At 49.2% G+C, this 19,596-nt stretch overlaps 1 protein-coding gene across 3 annotated transcripts in view; it reads right to left on the bottom strand.

Annotated features, from left to right (window-relative positions):
- Positions 1 to 18,966, bottom strand: part of mmp17a (matrix metallopeptidase 17a) — a 229,172-nt gene extending 210,206 nt beyond the window's left edge. For 2 of the 3 annotated variants that reach the window (XM_059994593.1, XM_059994594.1), the window contains exon 1: positions 18,725 to 18,965. In XM_059994593.1, coding sequence (XP_059850576.1) covers positions 18,725 to 18,820 — 96 coding nt within the window. In that variant the 5' untranslated portion in view covers positions 18,821 to 18,965. Of the gene's footprint in view, positions 1 to 18,724 lie in introns of all 3 variants that reach the window. The other variant, XM_059994592.1, reaches the window with a different exon arrangement.
- Between the last annotated feature and the right edge of the window lie 630 nt (positions 18,967 to 19,596).

Here is a 19,596-nt window from a genome sequence, read left to right as displayed (position 1 = left end):
TTTGACCTTAAGATCATGAGGTCAGGGACATGCAGCTACGAGAAATATTTAGACACAACACAGAAACCGGTGTTACCTGTGTGTATTGACACTATGCAAAAGTTGCTGGAGTATTTGCAAGTGGGGAGAAGTGGAGTGATATTTGAAAGCTTGACTTTTTAAAGCATTATTTAGCAAGCAAATCACAATGGACAGTGTGCAAAAGCTCTGGCAAGAAAACCCTTCATTACTCGCTTTGGGCCTGCTACGTAAATTCTGTGAGAGTGCAGATCAAACCCAGAGGAGATCAAAGTTCTCATTGACAATGTTTTGCTCGCTGTTAAAATAAGTATCTCTATATATAAAATTCAGTGCGCACATGTTATCATTGCGGGACAAAAAACTGTGAGAGGAAACTAGAGCACCCAGAAGAGGCCCTGCAGACCCTGCGGGCAAAACATAGAATCCCCTTACAGTGGATGCTCCGACTGTAAAAGTTCCGCGCTAACCGCTACACTTACTGCCCGCGACTTAACGACTTTCAATACACCTGCTAGTTACAAATTACAGGTACAATCTTCCAGCTGTAGAGTGTGGGAAACAGGCCATTCAATCCATTGAGTCTGTGCTAACTCACTTTCAGTAATTCTACGCATTATACATAAAGTTGTAGAGCACTATGAGAGGCAAACAGGCCCAGCACAATAGCGTATCAGTTAGCATAATGCTCTACAGTGCCAGCAATCAGGGTTCAACTCCCCTGCTGCCTGAAAGGAGTCTGTACATTCTCCCCGACACTGTGGAGGTTTCCTCTGGGTGCTCCAGTTTCCTCCCATGTTCCATTGATATACGAGTTAGGGTTGGTGAGCTGTGAGCACACTGCGCTGGCGCTGAAAATGTGGCGACACTTGTGGGCTGTCCCCAGCACACCCTTCGACCAAGCCGGTCATTGAAGCAAATGGCACGCTCCACTGTCTTAATGTTCCGATATACACCTGACAAATAAAGCTAATCTTTACCTCGAACTTTCGGCCCATCTAGACCATGCTAACCTGATCTCCTGCCTACTCCCACCTACCCACACCCAGATTACAGCCCTCTCATCAACGAACTTATCCAAAGTTCAGAGTCATTTTATTGTCAAAGTACATGTATGTCTCCAGATACTACCCCGAAATTCATTTTCTTGCGAGCACATTCAGTAAATCATAACAGAATCAATGAAAGACCACACAACTTTAGCACCAAGTTTCTCTTAAATTTAGCCCACATCTATCAATTCCACTGGCAGCTTGTTTCTCACTCAGCCGCTCTCCGAGTGAAGTTTCCCCTTCATGTTCCCCTTAAACATTTCACCTTTCACCCTTCACCTACCACCAGTGGGAAAAGCCTGCTAGCATTTACCCCTATCTATACCCCTCAATCAAGTCTCCCCTCAGTCTTCTCTGTTCCAGAGAGTAAAGTCCCGACCTATTCAACCTTTCCATTTAACTCAGGTTCTCAAATCCTGGCAGCAACATCTAACTTTTCTCTGTACTTTCTCAATGTTATTGACATCTTTCCAGTAAGCTGGTGACCAGAACGGCACACAGTGTTCCAATTTACGAAGGCCAGCACACCGGAAGTTCTCTTTAACATCCTGCGTTCCCAGATAGATGTGCTTAGCGCTGGGGAGGGATTTACTCATGATGGACTGGGCCGTATCCATGACTTTTTGTAGGAGTTTCCCTGCGCTCCAGGGAATCAAATCCAAACCTGTTCAAGCTTTCTATAACTCAAGTCCTGACAACATCCTGGTAAATCCCCTCCCGTAGGTAGGTGGCCAGGTTCCTATAAACGGTCCCCAGACTCTATCACTCGCCCACACACTGGGAGCGATGGACAGTGTCCAGTTAACCAGCATGTCTCTGGACGTAGGAGGACACTGAAACGTCCAGGGGAAGCTCACACAGCAGTAAACTCCAGAGAGGCGGCAGCAGAGGTCGGGATTGGAACTGGGCCAATGGAAGTATGAGGCCACAGCTTTACCTGCAGTGTCCTCTGAATCAGCCTGTCTGAAGGTCGCGTCAAGTCACCGTGCTGGGACTCCCCTCACTGGGAACGGCCTCGTTATTTCAGCTTTGCACCTGTCTTCCGTGTCAGGGAACGCGGAGGAGGCTTGGCCCCAATGCAGAGGCAGCAGAGACGATTTAGCGGTGAGCCACCACTTTAATACTAATCTGCAAAATAACAAGGCAGGAGGGGCCGCGCGACAAGAGAGAAAACGGGGACTGAACCTGAGCAGGCAACGAGGTAACTGATGGCTAGGAGTAACTGGCTGAGGCTGGCTGGTTCGATGAGTGAACAAGGACTGTGCTTGAGTGCAGGGTTTAAATAGGTTGCAGGCGTTGAGCTGGAAATGAACGGCAGGTGGGTGGAGCCTGGCCTGACACCCCTGCAGCCTTCAAAAGAACCTCTCTTAGAGCCAGAGATTCTCATAAAACTTGTTGCTTGCAGCCGTTTGTCGAGTGTTACAGGAGCAGGGAACAAAGAAAGGGAAGAAGAGACGAACGGCTGAGTGTTGCCATAGCAACAACCTCTCACTCAACGTCAGCAAGTCCAAGGAGCTGCTCATTGTCTTCAGGAGAAGGAAACCGGAGGTGGAGAGGGTCTGCACCTTTAAACTCCTCAGTGTTAGTATTTAGGAGTATCTGTCCTGGGCAGCACATAAGCACAATTGTGAAGAAAGCACCTATGCTTTCTTAGGAACTGGTGGAGAGTCAGCACGACATCCAAAACTTTGACAAACTTTGATGCAGAGTAGAGAGTATATTGTCTGGTTGCATCACAGCCTGGCATGGAAACAGTAATGCCCTTTAGCGGAAAATCCTACAACAGGTAGTGGATTCAGCCCAGTCCATCGTGGGTAAAGCCCTCCCCACCACTGAGCACATCTACACAGAGCGCTGTCGCAGGAAAGCAGCATCCGTCATCGGGGACCCTCACTACCAAAGCCTTCTCTCTTCTTGCTGCTGTCGTCAGGAAGGAGGTATGACTCGTCTGTCACCACCAGGTTCAGGAACAGCTACTACCCCTCAGCCATCAGGCTCCTGAATCGGAGAGAATACTTTCACTCAAACTCACTCCCCGAACACCAAACCATTCCCACACCTACCGACTCATTTTCAAGGATACTTCGTCTCACGTTCTTTTATTTACTTTTCTCTTTGTTTAGTTGGGTGTCTTTTGCACACTGTCTTTCTGTGCAGTTTTTCATTGACTGTACCGGGGGCGGCGTGGTGGGGGCGGGGGAGGTTGTTGGACACAGCGGCTCTAAGGGCTGGAGGGGCTATTTTGCGCTGTATCTCAATAAAGAAACAAATTTAAATTAATTTGGAGTCCCGAGAGACGGCAGATGCTGGAGTCTGGAGCGACCCACTATCTGGTTTGGCCTAATGTGGGGTTTCACCCCCAAAATGCCGACAATTCCTTTCCTCCACAGACGCTGCCCAGCCCACTGAGTTACACCAGCAGAATTTTGTTGCACCAAATTTAACTTGGAGGCATGTTTCATTTCATACTGCACGACTCTCAGCAGCCTCCCTGCTTCCTGTGACTTTCCTAACAGTCAGATTTAGATTTATTGATCACATGTACAGCGAAATCCGTCACTTGTAAAAAAATCTTACGTTGCGATCCAGCGTGGAATAGGACCTTCCAGCCCACTGAGCCGAACTGCCCAACTACCCACCGATTTAACCCTAACCTAATCAGGGGCAATTTTCAGTGACCAATTAACCTACTGACCGGTACGTCTTTGGACTGTGGGACCCAGAGTTAACCCAGGTGTAGCAGCAAAACCAAACCAAACCAAAACTAATTCTGTGGAATTCAATGCCACAGGCGGCTATGGCGGCCAAGTCTTCGTGTATGCTTAAGGCAATATCGAGTGATATTGAGCGGTCAGCAAAAGATGTGACCTCTGTCAGTTCCCAACTACTACAATCAGCGATGAACAAAACATGAATACGAGACTTATTCCCTGTGCTGTTACCACGCCCCTACTCATGTGACTAGTTACCGTAAGAAACACACAACACAGAATACAATGCAACAAAACACAAATACGAGACTTATTCCCCGTACTGTTACCACGCCCCCACTCATGTGACTAGGTACCATAATAAATGCACAACACAGAATACAATGCAGACCACAAGCAGAATCATGACTCCTACACCGTATGCGCAAGGGGAGAATGTAACACTTTAGTACAGAGCAGTTGGAATTGAACTTTGAACTCTAATGCCCTGAGCTGTAATAGCATCACGCCAATCGCTACACTGTCATGCCGTTAACTGAGTTAACAACCAACACAATCCAAAGATGTGCTGGGGGGCAGTCCGCAAGTGCTGCCACACATTCCAATGCTAACGTAGCATTTCCACAATGCTCAGCAGAGCAATGCAAATAACAACAACAAAAACAAAAGCAAAACAAGCCCCTTTCCTTCCCCCCCCCAAACCCTCTCCCACAAACAGACAGGCTGCCAACCCCAGAACAGGCTGCTTCCGGGCCCTTGGCCCTGGATTCTCAGACATTGGGCCTGTAACTCCAGAACAGGATACTTCTGGGCCTTTAGGCCTCGAACCACCGGTACTTGGCCCTCGATTCTCAAACGTTGGGCCTGTAACTCCAGAACAGGCTACTTCTGGGCCCTTGGCCCTGGATTCTCAGACATCAGGCCTGTAACTCCAGAACAGGCTGCTTCTGGGCCTCTGGGCCTCAAACCGTCAGCCCTTAGCCCCCGACTCTCAGACATCGAGCCTTCACCCTCAGACCCTTGGCTCGACTTGCAGAGCTCACTTCTGTTTCATTCACCCCTCACTGGTAGCTACGCCTTCAGCTGCTCTGGAATTGACAACCTGGCATTAGCTTCCCTCCTCGAGGCCGGGTGCTCGCACTGGGGTTTCATTTGGCTCCGTGTCTGACAGCTGTGTTGAAAGACCTCGACAGAGTGGATGTCGAGAGGTTGTTTTCGATGGTGGGGAAGTCTAAGACCCAAGGGAGCAACCTCAGAGTCGAGGTACGTTCATTTAGAACAGAGGTGAGGAGGAATTTCAGAGAGTGGTGAATCTGTGGAAATCAATGCCACAGACAGCCATGGAGGCTGAGTCATTGGGTATATTTAAGGCAGACTCTTGATTAGTCAGGTCATGAAGGGATATGGAGAGGGGGGAGGAGATTGGGGCTGAGAGGGAAAATGGATCAGCCATGATGAAATGTGGAGCAGACTCGATGGGCCAAATGGCCTAATTCAGCTCCTATATCAGACGGTCTTCGGGTCTATCTTCAAATATCGACGCCTCAAAAAGGCAGCATCCATGATTAAGGACCCTCACCACCCAGGGCATGCCCTCTTCTCATTGCTACCATCAAGAAGCAGGTTTACAACAGCCTGGAGACGCATACTCAACAATTCGGGTGCCAGGGTGGAGGTACGTCTCTACCAGAGGAGGTGTAAGGTGCTCGTTCCCTTCCGCTAGTCTGCAGGTCACCCTGGGGCAAGGTGCAGCACCTGCTCAACCCCCGATCAGGGTCACGTGAAGCCATGGGAGCAGGTGGTGGGCGGTCGTTTGAGCAGCCGGTGCTGATCACAACCTGGTTACATGACCACCGACACCAGGCAGACAATCTCTGAGGAGTATTGATAATGGCTGGGGTCACCCGTCTGGTAAAGACACTGCCCAGAAGAAGGCAACGGCAAACCACTTCTGCAGAAAGATTTGCCAAGAACAATCATGGTCACGGAAAGACCACGATCACCCAGGTCATCCGACACGGCACATGATGATGTATGCATTGCTTATTGTAATTCATAGTTTATTATTATATATTGTACTATACTGCTGTTGCAAAACAACGAACTTCATTACATACTCCAGTGATTCAAAGGGTCAAGAGCCTTCTCCTTTCCCCGTGATGTTTGTGAACTACAGTCATACTCTTAGATTATCCCCATGAATCCAGCGAGCTAGCGCCCCACTTAAAGGGCAGCCCCTCAGACAGGGCAGCATTGCCTCCGTGCAACAGCACAGAACAGGACAAACATGTAAGACATACAGGACTGTGAAAAAGTCTTAGGCACTGTATATCAGCAGGGTGTCAGTACTGTACTCATCAATGTGGCGTGGAGAGAGAGTTTGTAAACCTGGACCAAAGGATGTTGGGAACGGAGAGGGTAGACCGCCACGGGAGGGATGTGGCACAGGTGCAGACACACCCGGCCCTGAGACACCGGGCAAGGTCATTTGATTCCAAACAACTGGTTTATTGATCATTACAGAATGTCTCTCTGGTGCTTCCCGCTCCCTCCCCTCTCCCTTCCCCTCTTCCCAACCATGATTCCCCTCTCCCTGCCCCCTCCCCACTCTCAGTCCCCAATAGAGACCCAGATCAGAATCAGGTTTATCATCACTCACATATGGCATGAAATTTGTTTTTTTTTTGTTAGCTGTACAGTGCAATACATAAAATTACCAAAGGCTTAGGCAGCCTAGCTAGATATACGTGCCTGAGACTTTTGCCCGGTACTGTACCTATCCAAAGTTCTCTGAAAAGTTACAAGTGAACCTGCATCCACCACTTCCAGTGGCAGCTCACTCCACACCTCCCTCTCAGTGACAAATTTCTCCCTCATGCTCCCCTTAAGATGACTCTAAGACTGTAAGATATAGGAACAGAATTAGGCCATTCGGCCCATCTGGTCTGCACCACCCTTCCATGGTGGTTGATGTATTACCCCTCCCAACCCCATTTTCCTGCCTTCTTTCCGTAACCGTTGATGACTTGTCAATCTTTGCCTTAAATATACTCAATAACTTGGGCTCCACAGCCATTCGTGGCAAAGAATTCCATAGATTCGCCACAGTTTGGCTAAAGAAATTCCTCCTCCTCTCCAATCTCTTTTCCAGGAGTTCCCAACCTGGCTGCATGGACCCCTCCGTAAATGGTATTGGTCCATGGCATAGAGAAGTGTTGTGAGCCCCTGCTCCATTCTGAGGGGATGTCCTCTGGTCCTGGACTCTCCCATTACAGGAACCATCTTCCCCATATTAACTCTATCAACCTTTCAATATCATTGGACAATAAAGACTTTGCTTCTTGAATACTTTTGGGTATATCTTATGAATTTTGGGCTGCTGATGATGAAAATCACCATGAAATTTCCCCATCATGCATAATTTATTTGAAATCGCCGATATTTGTCATTTCAATTCATAATTCAAGTCGGAATGACTGACACCAAGATTAAGGAAGGCATTTTTGTTGGTCAACAAATCAAACAGGTCATCAATGACAGGTAAATCAAAGAACCTCTAGTGGGACCGGAGAAAATCACATGGAAAGCACTCAAGGATGCTGTTGAAAATTTTCTTGGCAACTACAGAGCACCAAACTATGTGCAGCTGGTTGACAACATGGTTCAAGCATACAAAACCATGAAGTACAACATGTCACTAAAGATTCATTTTCTGTATTCCCATTTGGACTTCTCCCCTGCCAATTCTGGCGCTGTCAGTGACGAGCACGGTGAAAGACATAATGGTCATGGAGAAATGATATCAGGGCAACTGGAATCCATCAACACTGGCTGATTATTGTTGGACGCTGAAGTGAGAAGCCTCAGGTGCGGAGTACAAGTGAAAATCATCAACAAAACATTTTTAGCTCAGTTGAACTATTGCAAAGCATCAACACCATTATCCAATTAAACCCATTACTGTATATCCAATAATTCCAAATACATATCCAAATTTCTACATGATACAAGTATTCTGAAATTATATTTGTGTTCAGCTTCAAGTGGTCTATCATAAACAGATAAAAGATTCTGTGGAAGCTGTACTTATGAAAAAATTGCTGCCAGTGTTCGATAGGGTTCAATGAAATTCCTTCCCCCCCCCCCCCCCCCACATCACAAGCAGGACACTGAGTGTGCAAAGGTACAGATCCAAAGCAGGAAGCCTACAGTGAATAGCTTTTACTTTGACCACTGGGGGTTCAATGAGGCCAATTACCTCCTTGTGTATTTAATTTGCTGTGACCTTGTTCTGAAGTCTGTATCGCACACAGCGGCATTCTCCCGGCAGCCACTAGATGGTGCAGTTGCACCACGAAGCCAAAGGGGCCGGCCGCCCCGTCCCGCAGCACCACCGACACACGCTCGTACACAAAATGCTGGGCAGCACGACTCGAAGGGCTGTATCTAAATTAATTAATTAGCAATACCAAAGTGCGAGGGAAAGAGGGGGTTCTTCTGCCTTCTGGCCCTTTCCTGTCCAGTCCCGATGAAGGCTCTCAGCCCGAGACTGTTTATTCTCCTCCACAGAGACAGCCTGACCTGCTGATTTCCTCCAGCGTTTTGTGAGTGTGTGTGTGTGTGAATGCGTGTGTGTGTGTGTCTGTGTGTGTGTGTGTGTCTGTGTGTGTGTCTGTGTGTGTGTGTGTGTGTGTCTGTGACAGTGTGTGTGTGTGTCTGTGTGTGTGTGTGTGTGTGTGTGTGTGTGTCTGTGTGTGTGTCTGTGTGTGTGTGTGTGTGTGTCTGTGACTGAGTGTGTGTGTGTCTGTGTGTGTGTGTGTGTGTCTGTGTGTGTGTGTGTGTCTGTGTGTGTGTCTGTGTGTGTGTGTGTGTGTGTCTGTGACTGAGTGTGTGTGTGTCTGTGTGTGTGTGTGTGTGTCTGTGACTGAGTGTGTGTGTGTGTGTGTGTGTGTGTGTGTCTGTGTGTGTGTCTGTCTGTGTGTGTGTGTGTGTGTCTGTGACTGAGTGTGTGTGTCTGTGTGTGTGTGTGTGAGTGTGTGTGTGTGTGTGTGTGTCTGTGTGTGTGTCTGTGACTGCGTGTGTGTGAGTGTGTGTGTGTCTGTGTGTGTGTCTGTGTGTGTGTGTCTGTGACTGCGTGTGTGTGAGTGTGTGTGTGTCTGTGTGTGTGTGTGTCTGTGACTGCGTGTGTGTGAGTGTGTGTGTGTGTGTGTGTGTCTGTGACTGAGTGTGTGTGTGTGTCTGTGTGTGTGTGTGTGTGTGAGTGTGTGTGTGTCTGTGTGTGTGTGTGTGTGTCTGTGACTGCGTGTGTGTGAGTGTGTGTGTGTGTGTGTCTGTGACTGCTTGTGTGTGAGTGTGTGTGTGTCTGTGTGTGTGTCTGTGTGTTTGTCTGTGTGTGTGTGTGTGAGTGTGTGTGTGTCTGTGACTGCGTGTGTGTGAGTGTGTGTGTGTCTGTGTGTGTGTCTGTGTGTGTGTGTGTCTGTGACTGCGTGTGTGTGAGTGTGTGTGTGTCTGTGTGTGTGTCTGTGTGTGTGTCTGTGTGTGTGTCTGTGTGTGTGTGTGTCTGTGTGTGTGTGTGAGTGTGTGTGTGTCTGTGTGTGTGTGTCTGTGACTGAGTGTGTGTGTGTGTGTTGCTCACTAAGGTTTCAGTTCACTCTGCATCTGGCAACTGAAACAGGCTCTGGGAAGGAGAAACCAGAGGCTAAAGAACCCTTTCTGCAATAGAAAAACACTCGGTGACTATCCATTTTACACAAGGTACAAACTACATACCAGTGGAAAAGCCTGTGAGGGTTTCAAACACAACTCTGGAAGAGAAAATGGGCTTTCAGAATCAGGTTTAATATCATAAGAACATAAGAGATAGGAGCAGGAGTAGGCCAATCGGCCCCTCAAGCCTGCTCCGCCATTCAACAAGATCATGGCTGATCCAACCTTAACTCTAGTTTTCACCGAATCCCACAAGGCAACAGTGCCAACCAACAGGGCACCATGCCGCCCATTTTATTTTATTATTCATCCCGCCCAAACCCATGTGATCACCCGGGGGGGGGGGGGTGGGGGGGGGGAACCGATTTGCCAATTGAGGAGAAAAAATCTGGAAAATTCCTCTCCGACCCATCCAGGCTATCGAAAACTGGTCCAGGAGATCACATGGCTGATCTAAACCTAGCTTCATGTCCACTTACCTGCTCGCTCACCGTATCCCCTAATGCCATTTTTATCCAGGAAAATGTCTATCTCCGTTTTGAATTTATTGAGTGTAGTAGCTTCCACAGCTCTCTGGGGCAGTAAATTCCACAGCCCCACTACCCTCTGAGTGAAGAAATTTCTCCTCATCTCAGTCCTGGAACGGCATCCCCTTATTTTAAGATTATGCCCCCTAGTCCTAGCTTCACCCATCATTGGGAACATTCTCCTCGCATCCACCCGATCAAGCCCCTTCACAATCTTATATGTTTCAATAAGATCGCCTCTCATTCTTTGGAACTCCAATGAGTAGAGTCCCAATCTACTCAACCTCTCATCATACATCAACCCACCCATCCCCGGAATTAACCTAGTGAACCTTCTCTGCACTACCTCGAGAGCCAGTATGTCCTTTCTTAAATATGGACACCAGAACTGCACGCAGTACTCCAGGTGTGGTCTCACCAATACCCGGTACAACTGCAGTAAGACCTCCCTGTTCTTATACTCCATCCCCCTAGCAATAAAAGCCAGCATTCCATTGGCCTTCTTGATCACCTGCTGCACTTGCATACTAACTTTTTGTGTTTCCTGCACCAGGACCCCCAGATCCCTTTGCACAGAAGCACTTTCCAGTTTCCCTCCATTTAGACAATAACTTGCTCTATTCTTTTTCCTGCCAAAGTGCAAGACCTTACACTTGTCAGTATTATATGTCATCTGCCAAATGTCTGCCCAATCACTCAGCCTATCTATGTCCCCCTGCAGGGTTTCAATGTCCTCCGCACTCATTACACTCCCTCCCATCTTTGTGTCATCAGCAAACTTCGATACGTTGTACTCAGTCCCTTTCTCCAAATCATTAATATAGATTGTAAAGAGCTGGGGTCCCAACACCGACCCCTGCGGAACACCACTAGTCACCAACTGCCAGTCTGAGAATAAACCATTTATCCCAACTCTCTGTTTTCTGTTAGAAAGCCAATCCTCCACCCATGCCAGAATATTATCCCCAATCCCATGATTTTTTACTTTAAGTAATAATCTTTGGTGTGGCACCTTGTCAAGTGCCTTTTGGAAGTCCAAATACTGGTTCCCCTTTATCTACCCTATATGTTACGTCCTCAAAGAACTCCAACAAATTTGTCAAACATGACTTCCCTTTTGTAAAGCCATGCTGACTTTGTCCTATTAAGCTATGTTTATCCAAATGCCCTGTTACTGTTTCCTTAATTATCGATTCCAACATTTTGCCAACCACAGATGTTAGGCTAACTGGCCTATGATTCCCAGCCTTCTGTCTATTGCCCTTTTTAAATAAAGGAGTTTCATTAGCATTTTTCCAATCTGCCGGGACCATTGCCGAGTCCAGCGAGTTTTGAAAAATTATCATTAATGCATCCACAATCCCGACCGCCACTTCCCTTAAGACCCTAGGATGCAAACCATCCGGTTCAGGGGATTTATCCACCTTCAGTCCCATTAATTTATCAAGTACCATTTCCTTGGTGATTTGAATCGTAGTTAGCTTCTCTCCCCCTAGAGCCCCCTGTTTATCCAGTGTTGGGATATCTTGAGTGTCCTCTACTGTAAAAACTGATACAAAATATTTGTTCAGCGTTTCCGCCATCTCCATGTCCCCTACCATTAATTTCCCGGTCTCATCTTCTAGGGGACCAACATTTACTTTAGCCACCCTTTTTCTTTTTATGTAACTATAAAAACTCTTACTATCTGCTTTTACGTTTTTCACCAATTTACTTTCATAATCTATCTTCCCCTTCTTAATCAATCTTTTTGTTATTTGCTGCTGATCTTTAAAAGCTTCTCGATCTTCAATCTTCCCACTAGATTTAGCTACCTTATATAACTTTCTTTTTAGTCGTGTACTTTGCTTTATTTCTTTACTTTGCCACCGGTATGTACTGTGGAATCTGCTGTCTGAAGGTGGGTTTTGGAAGTGAGTTTTGGGCCCATTATATAAGAAGACGTGCCTGCATTGGAGAAGGTCCAGAGGAGATTCACGAGAATTATTCCAAGAATGAAAGGGTTAACATGTGAGGAGTGTTTGAAGGCTCTGACTCTGTGCTCGCTGGGGTGCTGAAGAGCGAGGGAGGATCTCATTGAAACCTACCAGATATTGAAAGGATTCGATGGAGTGGATGTTTCCCACAGTGGAAGAGTCTGGGACCTGGGGGTATAGCCGCGTCCTTTTAGAACGGAGATGAGGAGGAATTCCTTCACCCAGAGGGTGGTGAGTCTGTGGAATTCATTGCCGTGGATGGCTGCGGAGGCCGAGTTATTGGGTGAAAAGGTGGAAGATGATAAGTTCTTGATTAGTCAGGGCATGAAAAGTTACAGGAGAATAGGGGTTGAGCACCAGTGGGGGGGGGGGGGAGGATTGTTGCTTGCTGCTGCTTACGCGAGGGAGGGGAGCTGGGGGGGTACTCTGGGGTTTTAACATTTAACTGTCGTTCATTCTTTGGGGAACTCCTCTGTTTTCTGTGGATGGTCGCGAAGGAAAAGCATTTCAGGATGTATATTGTACACACTTCTCTGACATTAAACGTACCTTTGAAACCTTTGAATGGGAAATCCACCATGATGGAACGGACTTGATGGGCCGAATGGTCTAATTCAGCTCCTGTGTCTTAAGAAACTGCCTATTTAATACATCACATCGTGGCATCTCACCCTCTCCAGACTGTTGTGTGTTAATTGCAAGCACTGTTGTAATAATAATAGCCAAAACTCACACGGGAGATTTATAACCAGATTATCTTTTCTTTTTGCTGTCTGGGTGATAAATATTGTCCAAGACCGCAGTGTGAACTCGCCTGCCCCTCGGTCACATAGCAGCATAGATCTTTCCCATGGCAGGACCAAACTTAACAGCCACCCAAACTGCAGCGCTCCTGTACGGGGCTGGACAGCACACTCTCGGGTCACACGAAGTCCCCAAGCAGATACTAAACACAAAGTACACTGCAGATGCTGCAGTCAAATCAACACGCACAACACGCTGGAGGAACTCAGCAGGTCGGGCAGCATCCGTGGAAACAAGAAGTCAACGTTTCGGGCCGAGACCCATGCTGGAAATCCAGAGTAACACACACACACCAAACACTGGAGAAACTCAGCAGGTCAGGCAGCATCTATGGAGGGAAGTGAACAGCCGATGTTTTGAGCTGAGACCTTTCATTATGGCTTCCAGTCCTGCTGAAGGGTCTCAGCCCGAAATGTTGACTGTTCTTTTCCCTCTGTAGATGCTGCCTGACCTGTTTATTGGTTTCAGGAGGAAGAACCCGGAGGTTCATGAGCCAGTCCACAGTGGAGAGGGTCAGCAGTTTTAAACTCCTAGGAGGACCTGTCCTGTGCTAAGCACTACAATACAATAATGAAGAAGTCAAAGCAGCACCTCGACTTCCTTAGAAGTTTGCGAAGATTCAGCAAGACGTCTAAAACTTTGACAAACTTCTATAGATGTGCGGTGGAGAGTGGATTGACTGCTGCATCACAGCCTGGTACGGAAACACCAATGCCTTTGAATGGAAAATCCTACAAGAAGTAGTGGGTACGGCCTAGTCCATCATGGGTAAAGCCCTCCCCACCACTGAGCACATCTACACAGAGCGTTGTCGACAGAAAGCAGCACCCCCACCACCCAGGACATGCTCTCCTCTCTCTGCTGCCATCGGAAAGAAGGTACAGGAGCCTCAGGACTCACACCACCAGGTTCGGGAACAGATATTGTCCCTCAAACATCAGGAAGGAGGTACAGGAGCCTCAGGACCCCCACCACCGGGTTCAGGAACAGTTATTACCCCTCAACCATCAGGCTGTTGAACCAGTGTGGATAACTTCACTCACCTCAACTCTGAACTGAGCCTGGGGTCCCACACCACCAGGTTCAGGAACAGTTATTACCCTACAACCATCAGGCTCCTGAACCAGTGTGGATAACTTCACTAACCTCAACTCTGAACTGAGCCTGGGGTCCCACACCACCAGGTTCAGGAACAGTTATTACCCTACAACCATCAGGCTCCTGAACCAGTGTGGATAACTTCACTAACCTCAACTCTGAACTGAGCCTGGGGTCCCACACCACCAGGTTCAGGAACAGTTATTACCCTCAAACATCAGGCTGTTGAACCAGTGTGGATAACTTCACTCACCACAACTCTGAACTGAGCCTGGGGTCCCACACCACCAGGTTCAGGAACAGTTATTACCCCTCAACCATCAGGCTGTTGAACCAGAAGGGATAACTTCACTCACCCCAACACTGATCTATTCCCACAACCTATGGACTCACTTTCAAGTTCTCTTCACTTCATGTTCTCGATATTTCTTGTTTATCTATTTATTATAATTTCTTTTTGTATTTGCACAGTAAGTTGTTGCTAGGTGTGGTCTGTCATTGATTCTGTTACGGTTATTGGATTTATTGAGAATACCCACAGGGAAATGAATCTCAGGGTTGTATTTGGTGACATACATGTACTTTGATAATACAGTCGTCCCCAGTATCCGTGGGGGATCGGTTCCAGGACCCCCCCCCCCCATGGATACTCAAGTCCCTTATATAAAAGTGTAGTATTTGCATATAACCTACGCACATCCTCCCGTACACTTTAAATCATCTCTAGATTACCTATAATACCTAATACAGTGTAAATACTATGTAAATAGTTGTTATACTGTATTATTTAGGGAATAATGACAAGAAAATAAAGTCTGTACATGTTCAGTACAGACGCAACCATCGCAGCTTTTCTGGGAACGCTGATGCTGCCTCGGCATCAGCCGATGCCAATCCTCCGTGATCTTTAAGTTCTTGAGGCTGTAGCGCTTTACGCAGCTAGCCAGCCATCCCTTACTAGCCTTAAACTCCTTCCTCGCGCTCTCAACACAAGTAGTGAACGAATGAGATGCGAGGTGAACAATGCTCAAACGACGAGTGCTGGAGAGAGACTGAGGATCTGTGAAATGGCGGGAGGCTACAGCGGGGTATGCTTACGCATCGCTTTGTCGCATCGATTCAGCGTGGTGCTTGACGTGCGACAAATTCAAGTTTTGCTTTCTGGAATTCCCTGGAATTTTTTTTTCCGAATATTTTCGATCCGCGGTTGGTTGAATCTGTGGATGTGGAATCCGCGGATATGGAGGGCCGAGTGTAAACTTACTTTGAACTTTAAACCGGTTAAGTTCCTCCAAGATTTTGTGTGAGAAGTTACCGAGCAGGCTGGATGCTCATGACTCAACGGCTATTTAAGGGTGGAAATTGAAGACTTATTATCCTGGGTATAAACAGCTCTTAGATTAATACAGATACATTCTGGAGGAGCACACACAAGTGCACATATTCTGAAACTCCTTACATTGCTCATTAATATCGAAATAAAAATTTATTCAGCATTACCGGATTCTGACCATAAGGAAGCACAACAGCTTCATCATCTCTGACAGGGCTGGAGTGTTCAACACAGACAGTCACAGCTAATTCACACTGGATTCCTTTCACCTCTTCCCCTCCGTAAAAGTGGCAAATTACTGGCCGGTGGTTTTGGAGATTCAATGGATAAATGTGAGGGATCAATTTTTGCAGTGGTGCAGTTAGACTGGGAGCACAAACACCCAAGGCTGGGCAGGTGGACTTCCTACCCCAGTGACTACTCCCTCGTTCTTGTCTGACACCCTCCCGACACACACTTCCTTCCTTCCTAAGCCCATCACCCCTACTGGGGCATCGGCCGCCAACAGCAGGCTCACCCGTCCTCCGTCCCGGGCCAGTCTTTCAAATTGTCCCCAGCTTGTAGCCCATCTCTGAAGATCCTTCCTCTCCCAGGGCCGAGGTCTTTGGAGCTTCTGTGGGACTGGGATTTTCCAGGATGTGGTTGCTAGCTCCCATGCCGAACCCCCTTCCTTCTGCAGCTGGGATTGGGCCCATCCATGGTGGAATACTCCCCAAACACACACACACACATTATTTATACGTCGCTTTTCACAGTATCACTAAACGCCTGTCAGCCTATGAAATGTCTTTAAAATGCAAGACACAGCCCCAAGGTCCTACCACTGCCCCTCCCTCACTGCCCGAGTTCCCCTGGATGCTGTCATCCCTGGCCCCAGACTAGTGATTGAGATTTAGTTACCCTCACCACCGCCCTTCCCCACCCCACCCCCCAAATTGGGTGAAGTGTGACCTCACTGTGGTGGCCTGACAGGTCCCATTGAACAGTGCACCACACGGGAGTCCTGAGTTTCCTCACTGTTCACAACTACCCTCCCTCGGTCCCGGATCAACACCCAGCCAGAATGGTTGGCCACCGATAAAGTTGGGAGTAAACTTATGATCAAAGGACATATGCATCACCACACCCTACCCCAAGATTCATTTCCACAGTAAATACCAGAAACGCAATAGACTCCGTGAAAGACCGCGCGCACTAGAGGACAAACAACCAGTCTGCAAATTATACAAGTACAAATGGAAATAATAATAAATAATAAATATTGAAAGCTAGAGGTGAGTCATTCAAAGAGAGAAGGAGAAGTTCTTAAAGCCACCCGTCTTTAAGGAAGGCAGTTCCGATAACTGCCACTCCTACCATATCCCACAGTTTCTATCAAACTGCTGGTGGCTTAAATGTGTCTGTACAGGGATATGTAGTGGTGGAGAGGGGAATGGGAATGTTGGGGAGGGCTCTCCAGGATACGGGGCAGTTCACAAGAGAACGGGAGGCAGGAAGAGTTAGAAGACACTCCCCATGAATGAATACCATCCTAACCCTGGGGTCAGGGTTTAAAAGATTGGTCCAGGACACCGTTCCCCCGTGCTCCCTTCAATTCCCCCTCAACCCATGTCCAATCCCTTCTCACTCCCCTTCTACCCTCAACCAAACCTCAACCCAATCTCCTCAAACCCCTTCCAATTCATGTTCCCAGTCCTCAAACCCCTCCAACCCTGTCAACTCCCTCCTCAAACCTATCCAAGCCTAGACCCTCCTCAAAACCCCAATGCTCCCTTCAACCTCTCCCCCCTTCCTCAAGCCCCCTACAATTCATCTCCAAATCTCAATGGTCCTCCAACCCTCAAACCACCCCCAAACTTTAATTCCTATCCCCCAACAACTTCCTCAAGCTCCCCCTCCAATTCTCCTCCCAACCCCTCCGTGAGATGGGACGTGCCGCCACCCGCACGAACATACACTCAGAGCCGGTACGCGGAGCTGTCCGTGTGGGAGGGGTCGCCAGTCAATGTGTACCACCCACCAACACCCTGCGATTTCAGGACTAGCATAAGATGTTTCCGAAGGGTTAGTGGGGGGAGGTTTTGAAACAGGAAAAAACCAGGTTCTCCATTTCAAGACAGTCGGGGATGTAGACGGTGGGGGTGGGGGTGGGTGAGGGGGATCGGTTTCAGCGGGTGAGAGATGAATCAAACTCCTGCATTTTCACCAGGTTCTGCAGACCGCAGCTCCCAGCCAAATGCCCTCGGAGTCCCGGGGTTATGCGGACGGGAGCCGGGGCTCCCCCTCTCCGCCAGCGGCGAGCCCCAGGCGCTCCTGCACCCCAAGTTAACGGCGGCTACACACTGACTTTACAAGGTCCAAACCCCCGCCCTCCCTCGCCATTTCACCCTACATTTCACACTCGCAGCCCGGTCTGCAGAACAGGTGGACAGGAGCGGCGCCGGAGAGGGGGGGGGGCGGGTTATGGAGGGATCGAGGTTTTTAAAGGGGGTCCAGAGGGGTTGAGGTTGGCGGAGTGTTTGGGAGGAAATTTGGAAGAGGGTTGAGGTTTGGAGAGAGATGTGGGGTTGAGGTGAGGTTTGGTTGGAGGAAATGGGATAGGAGGGGTTGGAGCATTGAGATTTGGAGATGGATCGGACGGAACTTGAGGACAGATGGGAGGGAGTTTGAAGGGAGTATTGAGGTTTTGAGGAAGGTCCAGGCTCGGAGGTGTTAGACCTGGGAGTGGTGGGATTAGCAGGGAGGATTGAGGAGAGAATGGGGGATTTGTGGGGAGGATTGAGGATTGGTAGGGTTTAAGGACTGGAGGAGGAGCAGAGGGCTTGAGGAGACAGGGTTGAGGTTTGGTCAAGGGTAGAAGAGGGCTGAGAAGGGATTGGAGGGGGTTGAGGTCTGGTGGAGGGAAATGGATCTGAGGAGGTTTGAGAAGTACGTTGTGTTTTAGTAGAGGAGGACTGAGGAAAAACTGGGCTCATGGGGGATTAGAGGGAGGTTAGATTTGGGACGACAGGGTTGGAAGAGGGTTCAAGAGAAATCGGGGGAGAGGGTTGAGAAGGGATTAGATGAAGGTTGAGGAGGGATTGGAGGGCGTTGAGGAAGGATTGCCGGGGTTCGAGGAGGGACGGGGAGGTGGAGGGATCGAGGAAGGTTGATGGATGGAGCTTGAGGAGGGTTGGGTAGGTATCGGGGAGAGTTGAAGATGGAGCCGGGGTAGAGGAAGGAACGGCGGTGGTTGAAGGATTGGAGATGAGTTGAGGAGGGATCGGGGGTTAAAGAAGGAACGCCGGGGGTTAAAGAAGGCGCGCCGGGGGTGCAGGAAGGATTGCAGGGTCGATGCCGGGTTCGGGAAGAACTTGGGGAGAGATCGGTGAGGACCGAGGAAGGATCCGGGGCTGAGGACCGGTGGCCGGAGAAGGGACGCGGACTGACCGACAGGATCTCGCTCCCGCTCCCCCCGGCGCACTGCCCGGTTCCGGCGGCCGGTCCGCTCCCCACTCACCATCCCCGCCGTGGTGTCGGTGTCCCAGGCCGGTAACGCCCCCGGTCGGGGCAGCAGCGTGAGGGCGGCGAGCAGCGGGAGCACGGCAAGCAGCATCTCCACAACAGGTCGGTGTCCGGCCGGCAGCCCGGCTCCGCTCACTCCCCGCTCATCGTCGGCCGCCACGAAACTTGCCTCCCGCTCCGCAGCGCCGGCTCGCTCCGTCCACCCGCTGCCCCTCCCCCGGGATCCGGATCGCCCCTCCCCGCGGCACCGCCTCCCGCCCTCCGGCCGGGGGAGCGAGGGGACGGGAGACGGTGCAAGGTTTGGTCTAAAAGATGTTTGGGTAGGACAAGAGAGGGCGGAGGGAGGGAGAGGGAGCGGAGATTGAGTGCGTAGGGGAGAGAGGGACGAGGTGGGAGAGTGAGGGGAAGGGGGAGTAGTGTACGTGAGGGAAAGAGTTAGGGGTTGTAGTGAGGGGAGTTGGTGTAGGGGAGGGATTGTAGGGAGGGTGAAGAGGGAAGAGGGGGACAGAGAGGGAGAAGAGTTGGTGTATGTAAGGGAGAGGAGGAGGGTGTGGAGGAGTGGGTGAGGAAGTCGTGAGGCGCTAAAGGGAGTGGGGGGGGGGGTCTGGTTAAGCTGCCTGGAGAGGGGGCTGAGGAGACTGCTCTTCAAAGGGCCGGTACAGACACCTGGGCTGAATGGTCTGCAGCAAGAGTTCTGTCATCTCATAGTGCTTTTCCCAAGCCCTCCGCAGCCAATCAAGTACTTCTGTGATGTTCTCGTTTTTAACAGCACCTTTTGCTGTGATCAGTTCTCCCCACATTCCCGTCAACTCTCCAGACTCTACCCTCCCCCACAGACTGGGGGCAGCTTAAAGATGGGGGGGGGGG

This window comes from Hypanus sabinus, chromosome 18 (genome assembly GCF_030144855.1).
Source record: "Hypanus sabinus isolate sHypSab1 chromosome 18, sHypSab1.hap1, whole genome shotgun sequence".
Taxonomy (NCBI): Eukaryota; Metazoa; Chordata; class Chondrichthyes; order Myliobatiformes; family Dasyatidae; genus Hypanus; species Hypanus sabinus.
This window is presented reverse-complemented; position numbering and strand designations above follow the sequence as displayed.